The 18,204-nt window shown below is 38.6% G+C and overlaps 1 protein-coding gene across 3 annotated transcripts in view; it reads left to right on the top strand.

Moving 5' to 3' along the window:
• Positions 1–11,636, top strand: part of LOC148020111 (protein LAZ1-like) — a 33,219-nt gene extending 21,583 nt beyond the window's left edge. The window contains exons 3-9 of one of the 3 annotated variants that reach the window (XM_087700386.1): positions 3,430–3,538; positions 8,485–8,669; positions 8,818–8,906; positions 9,748–10,003; positions 10,112–10,360; positions 10,554–10,809; positions 10,903–11,636. In XM_087700386.1, the coding sequence (XP_087556512.1) occupies positions 3,430–3,538; positions 8,485–8,669; positions 8,818–8,906; positions 9,748–10,003; positions 10,112–10,360; positions 10,554–10,809; positions 10,903–10,964 (1,206 nt within the window). In that variant the 3' untranslated portion in view covers positions 10,965–11,636. Of the gene's footprint in view, positions 1–3,429; positions 3,539–8,484; positions 8,670–8,817; positions 8,907–9,747; positions 10,004–10,111; positions 10,361–10,553 lie in introns of all 3 variants that reach the window. The other 2 variants (XM_087700384.1, XM_087700385.1) reach the window with 2 other exon arrangements.
• The last annotated feature ends 6,568 nt before the right edge of the window (positions 11,637–18,204 follow it).

Here is an 18,204-nt window from a genome sequence, read left to right as displayed (position 1 = left end):
ATGATGCTCCACTAGAGGCTTTGCTTTCTCCTTTGGATTGAGAGCTCTCTCATGGAGCAATAAGTAGCAGCCTACTATGGCATTATCTTCTACAGAAGCAGAGTATTGAGGTCTTTGTTCTACTGCACAAGATGCAGTTTGGTTGGCTTGGACAATTGTTGGTGGAGATTGGCTTTCCATAGATCGGATCCACTCAGCTATGTGTGGATATCTAGAGTGCCCTTGCTCTGACAAAGAACCCCATGTTTCATGCTTGCACGAAGCACATCGAATCATCATTTTGAGCGGGAGTGGATTGTGGATTTCAAGTTAGCGGTGGCCTATTGTCCCATGGAGGACAATGCAGTGGACCTCTTTATGAAGCCTTTGTCTCAAGCTTCTATGCTTCATCACACGAGGGCTTTGGGTCTTCAGACAGTCCCATGATCTAAGAGGGGGTGTTAGCTTGTATTTTGTTAGTTTGTCATCTCTTGCTTGTGAGCTTCGTTAGAGTTTGATAGAGATATAGGAGCTATGACTGTTTGAGCTCATTCTTTTCGCGTGCATTTCTTTTTCAGTGAGTTTTGGTTGTGTTCACATTGCTAGAGTTCAGTTTTCAGTACTTGAATTTCTCTTTTAGTGGCCAGAGGATTTATTCATACTCGGCAAACTCAATCAACATTATTATTTTGCAATCAGAATTGTATTCGGCTGCCAGCATTATTTGATTGCTGGAAATGCAGTTGGTCAGCATTTTAGGGGTTCAAACTTTGACAAGATCGGCTAGATTTGGGCATTCTTGCTATTTATAGTAGATTGTTTTTTTGGCTGCCATCATTCACAGGTTTTCTACTGCAGGTTGCTTCAGCACACTCCGACTTCCAGTCTCGTCCGTTCTTGGTGCTGCCGTTATCCTGTGCCCTCACTGACACCTTGGGCTGTGTGCTAGGATTGATTAGTCCACTCTTTGTGAAACCAGTCTTCCTCCTCGGATAGGGTGGTAAATAACTTGATTAAGCACTATTTACAGCAGTTAACAAATTCACAAAACTGAAATACACACTTTAGCTTATAATCTTGGACATTGGACACCCTGTTGGTCCCAAAATTGGCGCCCCTTTCGGTATTTATTTAACTTAATTGAAGAAGAATTTGATGTACAATGGGATTCTCCCAACCCCTTTCGGTATTTCAACTTCCCTTATTCCAACTTCCCTTGCTGTCCAAAATGACGAGCAAGTCTTCATAAGTTAAGAAATCTCCGGCACTCTAATAAGACTGATCTAGTTTTTCCTACAAAACAAAAAAAACCATGAACAAGCAGTTCACAATCTGATTTGCCCCTTGATTCGGGCAATCAATTGGCCTTCACCCGCTTTGATGGAGATAGAAAATGCCCCAAATTCATTGATTTTTTGGCCCCTCCACCTGAATTTGATTGAAAACAGCTTCAACCGTATTGAATCCAAGTCTTGGAGCTTCCAATTTTTGGCACGCTTCTTGAGGTTGTTGCCAAACCCTAATTTTTGCTACAGATTAGGGTTTACAATAAAGAAATATGAAATTTCTCAGTCTCTGGTGATCTCAATGCTATAATCTTCAGAGCAAGGCTATAGAAAGGCTAGGAGATGAGAGAGAATGCTGAGGAGAGAGAAAATTTAGACCTTTGTGAAGAACTGAACAAAATGTATCATTTATTGTTGTGACCTTGTCTCAACAACTTGTAGATGCAAAGAACGGAAGAAAAGCAGTCATTTACTATTGCTGCCCTATCTCAACAGCCTGTAGATGCTGTCACCTATTGTTCATTGGTCTTCTTTTGCCCTTGGCTGCCTCAGAAGGTCCTCCAATGGCTGCAAATCAGACCAGCAACATCTCCTTCCTCTCTCTTGCAGCTGAGTATTCTAAAATGCCTCTCTCCAACCTCTAAAGATGTTTTTCAGTCTTGTATGGGCATTTTTGACAAGTGGTAGCCTTTCCAAATGGCTTATTTTTTCAGTATTATCCATAATCAAATATTAATAATTTTCAATCTTTAAATACTGACAATTAATCTAATAATTATTTTGGTGTCTTGAAAAATAATATAATTGGCCAATAATTAAATTGGCTAGGCAACTTCCGTTCTCGAGTGTCTTTACACCATCTTTGACCATTAGATTGGCGTTAAGTACCATTAAACGCCACTTCTCTAGTATCACCAACTGACACTTATGGCCAAATGAATGACCTAGGCCAACGACTGGCAACAGATACCATCAAGTACTTGTGCAGCATAACTTATAGCAACTTTTGCCTTGACATCCCGCGATTTTCTCGGGTCTTGGGCTTGTAAATTTACTCTAACCCCGCTTACACCTTACATGTGCAACATTTACTTAACCATGTGATTAAAAATTAATCCATATGTTAAGTGAGGTTTCAAAAATACATGACCTCATGACACTTTGTATTCAGCTTTCATTCCAATTCAATGCAGATTTATCACTTCATTCTCTTCTTTCTTTGCAGTCTTGCTCTTCCCTTGTCTATCCTTGTTTGTGTTTCTCTTCCGGTGCACACTCTCTTAGACTTAATGCTGCCAAAAGTCGGTGCCTGCGAAACCGGCTGCCCATATGGAAGAGATGCTGGCAGCCCATGATGCCACTTGGATAAGATCAGCAACACTCCATAAAATGAACTGTGTAGTGTGAATAGGCTAAGAAAAACAGTGGATGAGATGATCAAGGCCTAGAAATTCTAATCTCCATATGATGTGCTTGGAATGGAGGGATCTAACTCAAAAGAAAGACTAACAGACTATGAACGTGTCAGAGCTCCCAATGTACTCGTTTGACTTAGATTGAGGCTCCCAACCAAGAGATGTACACGGTGCAAAACAGCCACCCACCCACTCTTTTGAGGAAGAACTACAACACACCCAAAACAGGAATATAAAAAAATGTATGACAACATAGCTTGTTTTTATTGTAATGTATGGCTCGAGGGAAACCTTTTGAGCTTAGAGTCTAGCTAGGATGTCAATATGATAGGTGTGATTCTGGTAAAAGGTGGGTGTATTTCTGATTGGGATCAAATCTTGGTTGGTGGTACTATTATTGAAGTAGGCATTCATGAAGATTTGACCCTCGGGAATCAGCTGACTAAGGTCTGCATATCAATTCAAGTTTGACTTTGTAGGACACAATGCAGTGACTGCCAAAGATGTTTGTTGTAAATTATGCCTAGGGGATAGTATGGCATATTCAATTTAAACTGTAGTATTAAATATTTGAACATTATGATGTTACAGAGCTGGTCTTAGTGTACTAGCAAATTAGAGAGAATTTCTCATCTATGTTATGGCCAAGTGGATCATGAAGGGGGAACCATGATTATTGACAAATTTTTTGTTAAAAAGAGTTCTTTCATGGCTTGGTGCTCAAATTCTCACTTTGAAGATTGTTGCAGTTTGTTTCCTTGTGCAGTTCAGAGGCTGCGCTTGTATTTGAAATAGTTCGAGATTGCTATGAAGCTTTTGCTCTTTACTCCTTTGGGCGCTACATGGTTGCTTGTCTCGGTAATTTTTTACCTTACACTCTTTCGCTTTTGGGATGTTGCAACTATGTAACAATTTGGCTTGTAATTGTTTGAAGGTTTTTGCTGTCTGATTCAACAGAGCACTTGCAGCAAGTATTACAGCATTAAAAAATATTCTATAACTTTGCCTATGTTATTTGTGTTATTAAGCAAGCGTAATTTCATTTAGTGCACCACATATGCTGGATGCCCATGCTCTGTAAGCCATTGCAACTGTGTAGATGCATATATACTAGAGCATATGGATTTGACATTTATTCAATCATGTCATATACACCTCACACATGTAATGACAACCGACGTTCTTCACAAACACGGTCCACATGCATGCACATAGATCCCAAAGAAGATGTATATTGTTTGGATATGCATACTCTTTTTATTTTAATGGTTTTTTGGGCATAATAGTGGCCAATATTGTTTGATATCTCAAGAATGGCACGTTTGTGTGATTGAGCTTTTTGTTAAAGGTCAGGACCATCTCAAGCTTAGAGCTAAAGATTTGTTGACATTAATCAAGATTGGGCAAAGGGGTAATTATTGAAAGGCAAAGAGATTAAGAAATAAACAAACAAGATTGAGCACAAGAAGCCTAATCTAACGAGAGCAAGGAGCTCTTGCTAACTTGTATTATGAGTTCACATAGCTCCTTATATAGGAGAGAGTCTTCCTTTACAAGTTTGTACATGTGTTGCCACCACATGTGCTACATATCAAAGAGAGTGATGCCAAGTGTCCTTGAAGGTGTCACATTTGAGGGCATCCACTTTTACATTATCTCATAAAGGGTATTCTCACCATTAGCAGTGATTCACACATGAGATTGCTTTATTTAGTGCTAGATAATCAAATCATTTGGAGGAAGTTCCCACACATACTAGACTCATTTACATTGATTTTCCAACAATCCCTTACTCAATGGAAAGGAGCCATGAGCTATACAATGAAGACTTGCCAAACTACGAAGGAAATGCTGTGTGAAGCAATCCATGTACGATCTTCAAAAGTAGTCTCAAACAAAGTCCTCTTCTACACTTGATAGTTTGAATTTCTGAAGTAGGATTGTTACCATAACCTTCCCTTACCTCAAACTTCTTTCAAGTGTAGAGAAAGGAAGATGCACAAAATGGAACGACTCTAAGAAATCACAAGATGGAGCTAAAAACAAGATGGATAATTAACCGTTAATGGTGTGTATGATCTGGTAGTGGTCCCAGAAATGATCACAAGATGTGATGTGACTATCTCCAGCTAGAGTGCAATACTCAATCAACAATATTGGCAATGAATATGACAAATAAATTGATAGGTGCTCAATATTTGGACGAAAAAGGTATTGGAGCAAGATTAATAGGTCTGGCGTATTCCCTTATGCCATGGAATGGTTGTGATTGCATTTGAATGATGATCTGGTAGTGGTCCCAGCACAAGATGTGATGTGACTATCTCCAGCTAGAGTGGAAGACTCAATCAACAATATTGGCAATGAATATGACAAATAAATTGATAGGGGCTCAATATTTGGACGAAAAAGGTATTGGAGCAAGATTAATAGGTCTGGCGCATTCCCTTATGCCATGGAATGGTTGTGATTACATTTGAATGATGAAACAAGTGCAATGTGTAAATATGGGTAGAGACAGATTGTTGAATAGTCTTCTTGCCATAAATAGGTGTCTTGCTAATGAAGGATTAATGGCCGAGTATCTGAAGTACTATCAACAAAACTAAAACACTAAGCACATAATGCAATAATCATGGGCATTGCCAATGTCCAAGAACATGTGTCTTCTGGAAAATTAGGGCTTTTATGTGATGCTTGTGTTAAAGGCTTAAAAGAACTTCCAGATACACCATTCAAATGAATGCAGAAAATTTCAACAAGAGGCTGTTGTTATGGGATTGTGTGTCAATGACATGCACCGATAAAGAGGTTAAAATAAGAGGATCCCATACCAATGGTGGATAATAAAAGTGTCTACAGGATCCCAACAAACAAATCTGCACGGTCGAAATTTGGGTGCCCAAAAGTGGATCAAGCAGATCCAACTTGAAGTTATTAAACACATGGCATATAAATAGAGCCATTGTGACTTGGGCAGGCACCAAATGTAAAAGTAGCTGAAATGGTGTTCGGCAGGTTCAATGCATTGTGGTGATGGAGATGCCACGTCTGTTGCTTTGTCATAAGTTGTGTCCTCTAGTTGACCTCTGAGGATACATCAAGCCAGCTCTCAGATATGATGAGCAGAGAGAGAAATTGTTGCTTGGGTGATGATGCTGCTGCTGGCGATGCAAAGCTGAGGTCAGAGGAAGGCAGGCTGGAGCTTTTATCCATTATGAGGATGCTAGAGGCCATGGAGCAGTAGACCAAGGTGGAGGGAAGGTGTGATTGGGGGCAGAGTGACCTGCAGGAAGCCGGGGTGGGAGCAGAGATCCTAAACGTGCTGGGACAATGCTCATTATATAATTGACAGAGACTTTGCTTGATCCTGCCATCAGATGTGCTGTGAAGAGAAGAGTGCCACAGTTGACCGAAAGCAGGTGCCAGGGTCCCCATTACCGGTAGCACAATGGTAGTGTGAAAACACACTATGTAGATACTATGCTTGAACTTGATGTTGAGCTTGAAGATGATTCTTTGATGCTTGTCTTGTAACTTGAGTCCCCTCCTTGTTGGTAAATCAATTGAATGCTTGCTGGAAACTGAGCTGAGATTCAGCTTAGGGAGAGTGAAAAAAATGTAGTGGAAAGAGAGCTTGGTGTTGATGTTGCTTGATGGTCTTTCAAATCTTCCAAGCCTTCAAGATCTCCCCTCCTTACTGATTTGATGTCCAAATGTATGCTGGTTACTGAGTAAGAACTCTAAAGCAAGTGGCAAGAACTCCAATTGACTGAGAAGAGTGAGAAAATGAAGTGGTTTTGAGCTTGCAAATCAAAGGCTATGGTGCGTGGGGAGCACAATGAATTTCATCTTACTAACTTGCATCATAAACAAATATGCACAGCTTCTTATTTTAGAGAGCGCCCTCCTTTACATGTGCGTGCATGTGTTGCCACTACACAGGTCACATGTCAAAGGGAGTGATGACAAGTTTCCTTAAAGGTGCCACACTTAAGGTCATCTAATTTTGCTACATCCCATAAAGGTTGTTTCCATTCAGGAAGAAGATTATATTAGCGGCGGTTCACACATGAGATTTCTTTATTTAGTGCTAGATAATTAAAGCATTTGGAGGAAGTTCCCATTCTTAAAAAGACTCCTTTGCATTAATTTCCCAATAAGATTATCTTCAATTTAGTGTTTGGAATGAACTTAATGCAGTTTAGAGGCTACTAGAGATTGATTTAAAGAGGGAAATGTGTGCGAGTGGAACTTAAAAGAGAATTGTCTTATTTTTGGAAAAAAGGAAAAGACAAAACAAGGAAAGGTTCTTAGATATCTGATTGGTATTTTTCCTTCTAACTTTTTCTCTTTGAATTTAATTGCTCACTGTTATCTGGCTTTTAGGTGATCAATATTCATGTGAGATGAAGCTAATGCTTGTTTGTCAAATTAAATTCAAGAAAAGTAAAAACAAAAGTTTTACTATTAAAATGTCATTTTTGTCCCTATCTATGCCCCTCTTTTCAATTCTCTTCATGCAGTCTCATGCAAAGATTCAAGACTTCTTTGCTGACCTGCTCTTCCTAGGAATTTGAAATGTTAGTTCAAAGCGTTTCCTACACAAGCATATGTAAAAAATACCCTAGTTTTGAAATGAGGATACGCTAGTGATTCTACAGTTGGACTACACCCAAGTAGTCCAATCCTTGGTTATGGCATATTCATTGTGCCACTTCCTTCCTTCCTTAGTAGATTCACACTTAGTGATTGCATGTACATATGTTGTGGTACTTTCATATTAGTTTATCATGTTGTAGACTTGGTTTTTTTGTATGGAAGGAGAAGAAGATTTCAACCCTATCTCTCTGTGTGCTCAAGTCTCCATTCTTTTGTATGTGTGCTCTTGGTTTATTCACCTCTCTCCCCTCGTCTGTTTTCATATTTTGGTAGCTTGTGCACTCTTTCTAAGGTTTACAACACTGACAAATTTCTTTTTGGGAAAAGAAATGAATATTATAGTCCTTCAACTATAACAAGCATTTAGGTATAAAACAGAGCACATAATCCAAATACCTCTTATGCCCGATGCCTTTTGTGACTCTAAACTTGATTTTCTTCCGTGTGGCCTGCACTCTTTCTAGGCTTACAACACTGATTTTTTTTTTTGGGGAAAAAAAGTTATATTATAATCCCTTAACTATAATAACGAGCACTGAGGTATAAAACAGAGCACATAATCCAAATACCTCTTATGCCTTACGAATATTTAATGGTGGATGCATTTGGTGACTGGTTAATTATGGCAGGGTTTTGGTGCATTTACGCATAAATTGCTATGCTAATTTTCTGGAATGGCAGTAGTAGAAGTGCTCCATTAATTACTTACACCTTGCTCCTTGGAAGCATGAATACATTTAGGGCTACGTACTGTTCAGGGGCAATCCACTTTTACCATACTTCAGTATGGGTATGTCTATGTGTATGCAAAATGCATGGGAAACTTGAGCTTCACAGAATTGAATAAGAATGGTGTACTGGCTATGATGTTAGTTGGCTCCAATGAATAATCAACAATTCATATTTTCTTAGTTTGGTGTCGAGCTATGATGTTGCCATTGTGCTGTTTAGTTTGGGGTCTTTTCTTGTGGACTCTCTTGCATGTCCTCATAAGATATCCGACATGGTGCAGTGAGCCATGACATGTGAAACTGCTCAAATTTATTATTGATAAGAGCTTTTTTCAAAAGAATCTTGACTTCAGAAGAATCTCTGGGTTTAGTGATATCCTGTGCAACTAACCAGCTATGTGCTTCATACAGGTGGTGAGGAAAAGACCATGGAATCGATGGAGAGGCAAGCAGTTGCTGGTCCTCGAACTCCATTGTTGGTACAGAGTGCAGGCAGGGCAGCTGTTAAGCATAGTTTTCCTCTGAGCTATGTATTGCAGCCTTGGGATCTTGGAAAACAGTTCTATCAAGCATTTAAGTTTGGCATTGTCCAATTTGTATGCCATGCAACTTTTGTTATTGGGTGTAAATGCATTTTGATTATGATTCAGTTAAATAAACTGCTCTTTCTTTTGGGATCAAAGAAAAGTACTGCTGGAGCTAAATTGGCCAAACTAAGTGTGTGTGTTTGCTCCATTTCTGCAGATGATATTGAAGACTTTAAGTGCTTTGCTTGCACTGATTCTGCAAATTTGGAACCTTTATGGAGAGGGAGAGTTTAGATTTGACAGAGGGTAAGTGGTCGAGATGATTTACTGTTTTATCCAGGCAGTGTATGAGGGTTTTTAATCTTTTTCTCAACTGAACCATGATACTTTTCTGGTGGAGGAAGCTAAAGCTAGTCATGAGAACTAACATTTGTGAAGAAACTTGTGTCTAGAAAGGACACAGCAAATTTAATTTATTTTTATTGTTTTATATGTGGTGAACACACTACAACCAGATGTAAAGCCAGTCAAGGAGTTGGGTTCTGATTAAGATAGTCTTCTTTTCCTATTCACCAAAGAGGCATTTTTGGTGTGTGTGGTGGAGGGCCTTACTTGGAGACTATGGAAACATGCTAAGTGCTTGGTTCACCAGTGGTGTGTTGCTCTAGTTTGCAACGAATGTATGCACTGGTGCAAACCCATTGCATGTCCTTATGGTGCATGTTTAAGGGGAAATTGCTGTTCGGAAGATATTCCTTTGTTTACTGTAGGGTTAGGCTCCTTGGGCTTTTCATCAGAGCTCTTATTAAGATTGTTAGATAAACATCTCATCTTAGCATGCTTGGTTCACCAGTGGTGTGTTGTTCTTGTTTGCAACAAATGTGCGCACTGGTGCAAACCTGTTACATGTCCTTATGGTGCATGTTTAAGGTGGACATTGCTGTTCAGAAGATATTCCTTAGTTGTTTCATTACTGTAGGGTCAGGCTCCTTGGGCTTTTCATCAGAGCTCTTATTAGACTGTTAGATAAACATCTCATCTGTTACTGCCTTTAAATTAAGCTTAATAGGTAGCAAAGCTGTTAAGAGCTGTTCAATAATAGTGTAAATCAGCCACTGATGAATCATCACATCTTTGTGGTCTCCAGGTACTTGTATGTGGCAGTGGTCATAAATTTCAGTCAATCTTGGGCACTATATTGCTTGATGCAGTTCTACAATATAACTAAGGAGGAGCTTGCACCAATCCGGCCACTGTACAAGTTTCTTTGTTTCAAAGCGATAGTGTTTCTTACATGGTGGCAAGGCCTTATCATTGCGATAATTTTTGCCATGCAGTCTGCAAACATAGAGAATGAGGAATCACTGCAAGCTCGGATACAAGACTTCATTATATGCATAGAGGTATACTGGAGTATTTCTTGTACCTCAGCCCTGTCATTAGGATGAATGGTATGAGACATTTTGTATGCATGGTACTTGGTCCTTTAGATGTTTTCCTGTTTTCTGCAGATGGGCTTTGCAGCTGTTGCCCATGTTTATATTCTTCCTGCCAAGCCCTACCAACTTATGGGCTCACAGAAGCGTGGTAGTGTGTCAGTTCTATCGGATTATGCTGCCATAGATCTTCCTCCGGATCCCGAGGAGGTCAAGGATATTGAGCGGCCCACAATCAAACGGCAATTGTATTCAGATGTAAATGAAGTTGGAACAAGCTTGAAAGAGAGCATGCATGATTTGGTTTTCAAAGGGGGTGAATATGTGAGTCCTCCTTTTCATGTCATGGTTAAAACACTTTGTTTGGGAACGCTACTAGAAGGTTCTCATGATTTCATGATGAGACATTGATTTTGAAACCTCTACACCTTCATTTTCTTATTAATTCTAAAGTTCCAGTTTTCCAAAGTTCACTTTTTAGGGTTAGCTTGATTAGAGTCAGCTCCTTTTGATGCAGGTCATAAATGACGTGAAGTTCACTGTTGGAAAGGTAAGAGAACCTGTTGAAAAGGGCCTGTTTCGTTTAAAAGCATCAATGCACAGGAGCCCTCAAAAGCAAGTTAAAGATGACACATGGCTTACAACAATCAGAGGGATTGATGACCCTCTATTGACTGGAAGTGTGAGTGACAGTGGTATGGGAAAACGCAAGACAAAAAAATATACTTACACCTATGGTACTGCAGACAGCAGTGGAGAGAGCAGCGATCAAGGTTTGGGTGCTTATCGTGCTTCAGGTCACCGTTGGACCTATAAATAGATGAGCATTGATGCTATCTCCTCTTAATCTTGCTTTGTATATGCAGAGCCCGATAGGCACCATCTTGTTCCATGGATGTCAGTTTTCCACACTGGGTTGGCTGTATAGTAACATTTTTGATGTCAACACAGATTCCAATTAAATTTGGTTTTCCTCTCTTGAAAGGCAAGGGAGTGAAGTACTGAAGTTCCCACACTCTTTGCAAAAATGGGCACAGGTATATCTGCTGTGGCCAAAAGATTGCATGAGCATGATGCCTGTACCATGCCAAAATTGTACAGTTCATTTGTGGTACACAATAATATGATGGCGTCCTTCACTTGGTCATGCAAACCAAACATCTAACTGTGGAGCATTTCATGCAGCCGGTAAATGTGACCTTGAAGCCTTCTTTGGGTGACCTGATGGCACTTACAGCTTTGCAAACGCTGTTTTGCTCTTGCAGGTTTCACAAAACTGTAAACTCTGCTAGTTGACCAAGCATAAATTTTACTGGACAGGCACTTGTCCTGCCCACTTTTGGCAAGCTCCAGGTCTTCAGTTTCGAACTGTGCTAGAGGAGGCATATCTGTCAATAGGTTCTGGTTGTCATTATTTTCAATGTATTGGAAACTTTATATGGGTGGCTAAGTATGACCTCCCACTTGATAATATCATGGAAAAGTAGCAACGGTCAATTGTCTTACATTTTTAGTATCATGACTTACATGCTAGGTCATGTGAGATGAATTTGTGCAAATGACACATCCGTGTTTTATGTGATTGCTACTACAGGTGACTATTAAGGGAATGCTTCTCAGCAATATTTGTAGTTGGCCTGGTATAGAATGTGTAGGACAAAGTAATGTACTCCATATCAATATTGTGTGCATGTAATATCTAAATATTTTATTTGTCTAAAGGTTATTAGGTATTTGTATGATCTGCTGGTCGCCCTTTGTTACACCTACATCATTGATTTCATCTTGTAGATTTTTCTACTTGCACCATGTGACATGTAACACAACATTCTTGTCTCTCTCATTGCGTGTAACATTACCACTATCACCATATTTACAAAGATGCACAAGGATCTTGTAGATGACAAGAAATCTTTGTGTGGCTATCTAGGTTGTTTCTTGTTCATTCCTAGGGTAGTCTAGAGTGCCTACTAACTCAAGTCCCTTGGGCAGTTATCCATTCTACCAAAGGATCAAAAACTCACACGGATAGTTCGTCACCCACGGTTGGCATTGTGATTCCCTGCAATCAAACGAACACCTTTGCTTACAAGAAGGCACTTTGCTAGAAAAGAGAATAGAAAGCAAGAGAGCTTTTGAGAGTAGTATTATGTTGGCACAAGGCTTGGGTGGAGGAACAATCGGACGTTTGCAAGATGATAGCTTGTTACATCATATGGGCTTTGTAATGATACCATGACGTAGGAGCCAAAAACACTTATATAGGGAGAAGTAGCGATTCTGAGCTCAGCTTGGTTTCCACTCTACGTGTGATTTTCTATACTCAGTGGTGAACCCTCATGCACAGACATCAACATCAAGACCTTAACATGAAATGTGCGCCAACGAGGTCTAGATCAATAATGGTCATTGGTTTTTTATGATGAAGTGGTAATATAGTATTTGTTCCTTACATCCACAACTTTTATGACAAGGAAGCTAGAAGATCACTTTTACTTCACACACACACACACACACACACACACACACACACACACATATTCTACATTGTTGCTCCCATCTCCCTCGATTGATAACCATCTAGTACAATTAGTACTATTCACTTTGAAATCTCTTCTAGTTTATTTAAAGCAACATGTTTGAGCCATTCGATTCAAATTGAAATCATTTGCTTTATCTGTACAGTAGATTTTTCTCTCTGCTTTGTCTCCATTGAGCGGTATGATTTTTCTTCAAGTGCAATGTTAGGAGGCTTCACAAGTAGAAATTGATGGGCCATATTTTTATAGATAATCTTTTGGGTCTTTTATCCTAGTACTCACCTTTGACGTGGACTTCTCCTTGATGGCAATCCATGTTATCTATAGCAACAATTTTCTTGCATGGTTGCCTTTGACTTCAATGTCTTTGGGCATTGTTAGTGGTAGTGAATGTCAAGTGTTGTATGAGCAATATCTTCATATTGACTCGAGGTTTGTAGTTATTGATGCCTATCCTTAGGTTCCATTTAAACATGCATAACTTTCTCAAAAAGAGGGGTCTATTCATAAGCTGATCATATAGGATTTAAACATAAGAAAAATTTGATTGATATATTTCATCCAATCGAGTTTTTGGTGGGAATAATTTAATTCATATTTTTTGCAATCAAACTAGTTTTTGGTTGATAGAGACTTTGTCTCATGATTGGATGGTCGAGGGATCCAATTTTGTTTTAATCACAAGGGAACATAAAATTTTAGTGTGCTGGTGGGTGTGGTTGGGGATGAAATCATATTTTGTTGTATTTTCACATCTCATGATGGCATGACAGGTGGACGTCCACATAATATTTAGGGGGTTTTATCATCTTATCCTCATGGAACATTCTAGGTCATTCTCACCACCCCTCCACACTTTAAAATTCCCTATAGCATCATATTTCACCTCATATAAATCTTATAGTTCCTCGAATGTCTCTTTCTCTCTTTAAAATCCTTTCCACAAGCGCACACTCGCCTAACCATTTAATCAATATCTGATGTTGCCTTGTGATTCTTTTATTGGTTCATATTTGCACTCTCTTCTTACTTATCTTCATGTACTCTCTTCAACTTATGCTGTTTCATTATGTAATTATCTCTTGTAATATGCATCTTTAAGTTACCTTTTTAGAAATTCATCTTCTACCCCTTCGCAATATCTTTAACCATTGTATCTCACTCTTGATATTGCTTCAAAATACCCTCCTTATCATCATGCTACTTCTCACCTTTTACTCTTTATCTTATAAATCTATGACGCATGTCCTATCTCCTCACATTCTAGAACTTCTTTCACATCACATCCACGACTTTTCTATGTTGGTACATCTTCATGAAATTCCCTTCTTGAGTCCAAGCATTCTTATCCACTCTAACCACTCTTTGCAATCCACAACACATACTCCTCAAGGAATCCATTGGATAGTATCAAGGTAGAAATAGTACTAAGCCTTTAGCAACCTTACGGTCTACTTATGGAAGGGAAAATTGTTCAAACATGGTCTCTAATGGCTATGTCAATAAATTATCTCCACTACCTTCAACTTTGCCATATTGCACTTGTACGACACAAGGGAATGACCTAGTCGTCCAACATGACTAAATTAGTGGAAGGAGAGGATTCTACCCTAGTCCAATGTATCACCTACTTTAGTTTACTTAAGTGCAGTGATTGAGATGACTCCAACCATGCTCTTGTTCTTCCTTTATCTCATTTATTCATGATTATAATAAAATGATGTATATTCTTTTTAATTTTCATGTGCACACCTCACCAAGCTTAATAATTCTCTTCTTTTAGGTCTAGCTAAAACTCAATTGCAATATTACACTCCCTTATCACATCTGAGTTTTATAACTCCTTTGTCACTACTTGCTTCTTTTAATACCTCTAAATCTTTCTCCATTTGTCTTTCATCTTGACAATCTCACATTGAATCCCCTCTCACATTGCACCACACCTAACTTATCCAAGTCCTTTTTCACTCCACCAAAGTCATGAGCTCACCATATCTTATCCTTAGACACAATTTTTTTTTTGGCAATAGTCAATTTATATTGCCCTTATCTGTGGGCAAAAATGCTTGGATCATCTACTTATTCTCTTACTGTCTTCAAGTTTGCCAATGAAATTAGTTCTTCCAAAGGGAGAGAATGATCCTACGATTGATGTTCATATGTTTTTCATTGCTCACAAGTTGCCTTATGCTCTCACCATTGGTCAACACATCTCTAGCACATCATGTTTCTATCTATATCCAAGCTTGCATATTCTCAAAAGTTCATTTTAGGCACAATACATGAAACTTACTCATTATGAGTTGTCTTTCTACTTGTGATACTTTCTCCTTCTCAATTCATGTTGCCTTGGTCAAATGAACATATCTTGCCTCTTTATTCAATAAACCCCTCACACACCAAATGATTAATGATGCGCTCCTAAATCCACCACTCTCTTGTCCTCAACTTTGTGGAAAGCAATATGAGCATCAACACATTATGCTACAAGCCACTTCACAATTGGTCTTCTACTTCCCATCAAGTAGAACCCTATCTTCTCCATGGATCAAGATCCATAGGTCTACAAGAAGGAAAAAAGAAGGGCTTCTAATACAACAATTACAATCATAGCAAGATTCTTGATCATAGACATGATTGTATGTAACCTAATTGTATTGATTGAGATAATAATTGGAAGAAACATTTGAACAGTAAAAGAAAATTGACATTTTCTTTATCGGAGGGGGAGAATGGAATCATTGACTCTATCTATTTTGAGATTTTCTTTATCAGAGGGGGAAAATGTAATCATTGACCCTATTCGTTTTACGAAGGTGGGAATGTTGCTATAGAATGTATGTAGAAGAAAGCAATATACTCCACATGATATTTCATCCATGTAATATTTATAAATTTGTATAATCGAGTGATCCCCCTTTAGTAGGTGTATCTACCGCATTGACTACAACTTGTATCTATCCACCTTGTCCTATGCAATATATAGTAGAACATTCTTGCCTATGTTTCCCATTTGTGGACATCATCACCATATTCACCATAGGGTAAATCCTTATTTCATGATATATATGATAATTTCATAACCCATGTAGTTTTCTGAGTTAAGAAAGTTTGCTTGACTACTTTTGACGAAAAATATAAGATGAGTATTACAATTTCAAATTAATGTAAAATGCACTATGGTACTAGTGGTGAGAAATTGGTAGTGATGTGTACAACTAAGGGTGTGGCAAGAAAGTTGTACATTGATGGTGGTGTCTACAATGTCTTTCTTATGCAAATAATCTAACATCATACGTGCATGCCTTATGGAGCGAGTTCATTCGCGAGAAATTAGATTATATTGATGGACTAGGAGGATATGTAGTTGGTCTTCGGGGAGGTTGTTACATTTATTTTACTAGTATATATCAATGCTATTGTGCTCATCTCAGATACCCTACATAATTTCAAGTGACACCCTTATGCATTGCATGCTTTTTCTGGGGAAAAGGCCTTACGATGATGAACCTTGGGAAGACCAAATTTAATGCGTCCACTTATAGGATTAGGTGATTACTACTAAATTTACATAGTGTGGGGAGATAGTGGAGTTGGTCAAAAGGTATGTCTATTTGGGGGATCACTTTTGTGGGGTTGAGATCTAGAGAAGAGCAGCAAAGGATATGTTGACTAGCGGCTATGTTGTGTTAACAACCATGGAGAGGTAGCCTGCATACACATAGCTTTAAGAATCCTAGATGAAGCTTTAGCTCTTTGATACATAACTTATCACATTGACCCTCTTATATGAAGCTTATCTCATGGGATCTAGCTTCTTACCACCATCAAATGGAGATACTCACTACAAAACAACCATTATCAAACATAGGGAAGATTTTGATGGGTGGTAGAAAATGGAGAGGCTGCTTGTAATGATGATCTTCTAGGTCATTATTAGTACCACATATGATAGTCAGCATAGCAAATATGGGAGCACCAACTATCATAATTGAGGCTATTTTCTAGATGGAAACTATGAAGCTTCTCAAGAAGAAATACTCCAGACTTTCTCTAGAGTCATCCAAATAGTTCTAGCATTGCATGATGAGAAAGAGTGGTGGTATGCTCAAATGAATACATGGTTGTAGTTATATGGGCTACACATCAATCATATACTATCTTCTTAATCTCTTTCTTAGACCTCAATTGAGAGGAGATCAACAATGTCATTAGGATGGACATAAAGCAACTACACATAATAAGTACATAGGTCACACTTACCAAGACAATCCATATAAATTTGGTTGTCTACCAAGAGCATCTTCTCCTCTTGGCTTTGGACGGTTCTATGATTCAACCGAAATACATGGGCAAACTCTCTCATGTAGTCACATTTACTAGTTTCCCACCTTACACCAAGTTTTAGATAGATTGGTCCCTATGGAGGAACTTGTGTCCACCCCATGGATTGAATTTTCTAGCTTTGTCAGCTTAAAATAAGGAGCATTACATATTTAGGTGCCTAGTATCAATGAGATCAAAGGGTGCTAGCATTGTTGGCTTTGAGAGATATGTTGACTACTATCTCGGGTGATAGATTTCCCATAATATGATTGCATTGGGGTCTTTTTATTGGAGCTACATCAACATATGTTACATTTGTAGTTTAGAGGAGCAATCATCTAGGCGTGTAGGCAATTGCACTCCTATCAAAAGTTATAATTGTGGTTCAAATACTAGAGAGCACAACTTGGATAGACCTTTTGATTGACCATATGAGTCACCTTGAATAGAGCCATGGGTGGGGAGATGTAGAGTGCACTGGCTTATGGAGCACATGCCCACATGCTTGCTTTAGATACCACTAAAGGATATAGATGATACTAGGATGCCATCAAGAAGCCCGGATTTGATGTTTTAGCCTACCATGTTAGCAAGCCATGAGGGACATGGAATTATGTTGATCCTCTTAATCACTTCATGGCTTGTGATATAAATTCCACACTCTTTAGCTATGAATGTGGGGTAGTGGTCTCAGGCTTCTAGTCTTGATTTTTGCCCTTTTTTCATTGTTCCTACCTAGGTGCTATTTCAATCACATTTTTCTTTTTCCTACTTGGGATTCTCAATAGTTCATTGAGTACTAGATGCAATAATTTTTTTCCTCATAATCTAGTTCAATATCTTTTACCTCATAAGCTAGTTTGGCCTCTTGCATATGTTAATATAGAGCTCTCTCTCTCTCTCTCTCTCTCTCTCTCTCTCTCTCACCTCATATATGAATTCACTCATGAATGTTGACGAGCACATTGCTCATATGCTTCAAGGCATTTGGATCTTCAATTTGGGAGTGACACCGATCTTTAATCATGTTTAAAAAGAGAGAATTTTCTTTGGTTAAAAGAAGTAGGAGGATGGGGCATCTTTCAACAGCACCACTTGGGTCAAAAGAGAGGGGAAAGTGAAATGAAAAAAGGTGGCGACTTAATGCTTGCCACTATTTCTTTGTTGATAAGTTTGCATATTTGAGTGGTGCCTTCTCTATTTGTAAGAAAAAATATAAAATAGAGCTAAAAGGATGAAGATGATAAGTTGGATGGATAAAGTTGTGAGTCAACAAGTCAAACTAGTTTGAATGCAATGTAC

Source organism: Lygodium microphyllum, chromosome 19 (genome assembly GCF_053477565.2).
Source record: "Lygodium microphyllum isolate KBCC chromosome 19, Lygodium_microphyllum_v1.1.10, whole genome shotgun sequence".
Lineage (NCBI taxonomy): Eukaryota > Viridiplantae > Streptophyta > Polypodiopsida > Schizaeales > Lygodiaceae > Lygodium > Lygodium microphyllum.
This window is presented reverse-complemented; position numbering and strand designations above follow the sequence as displayed.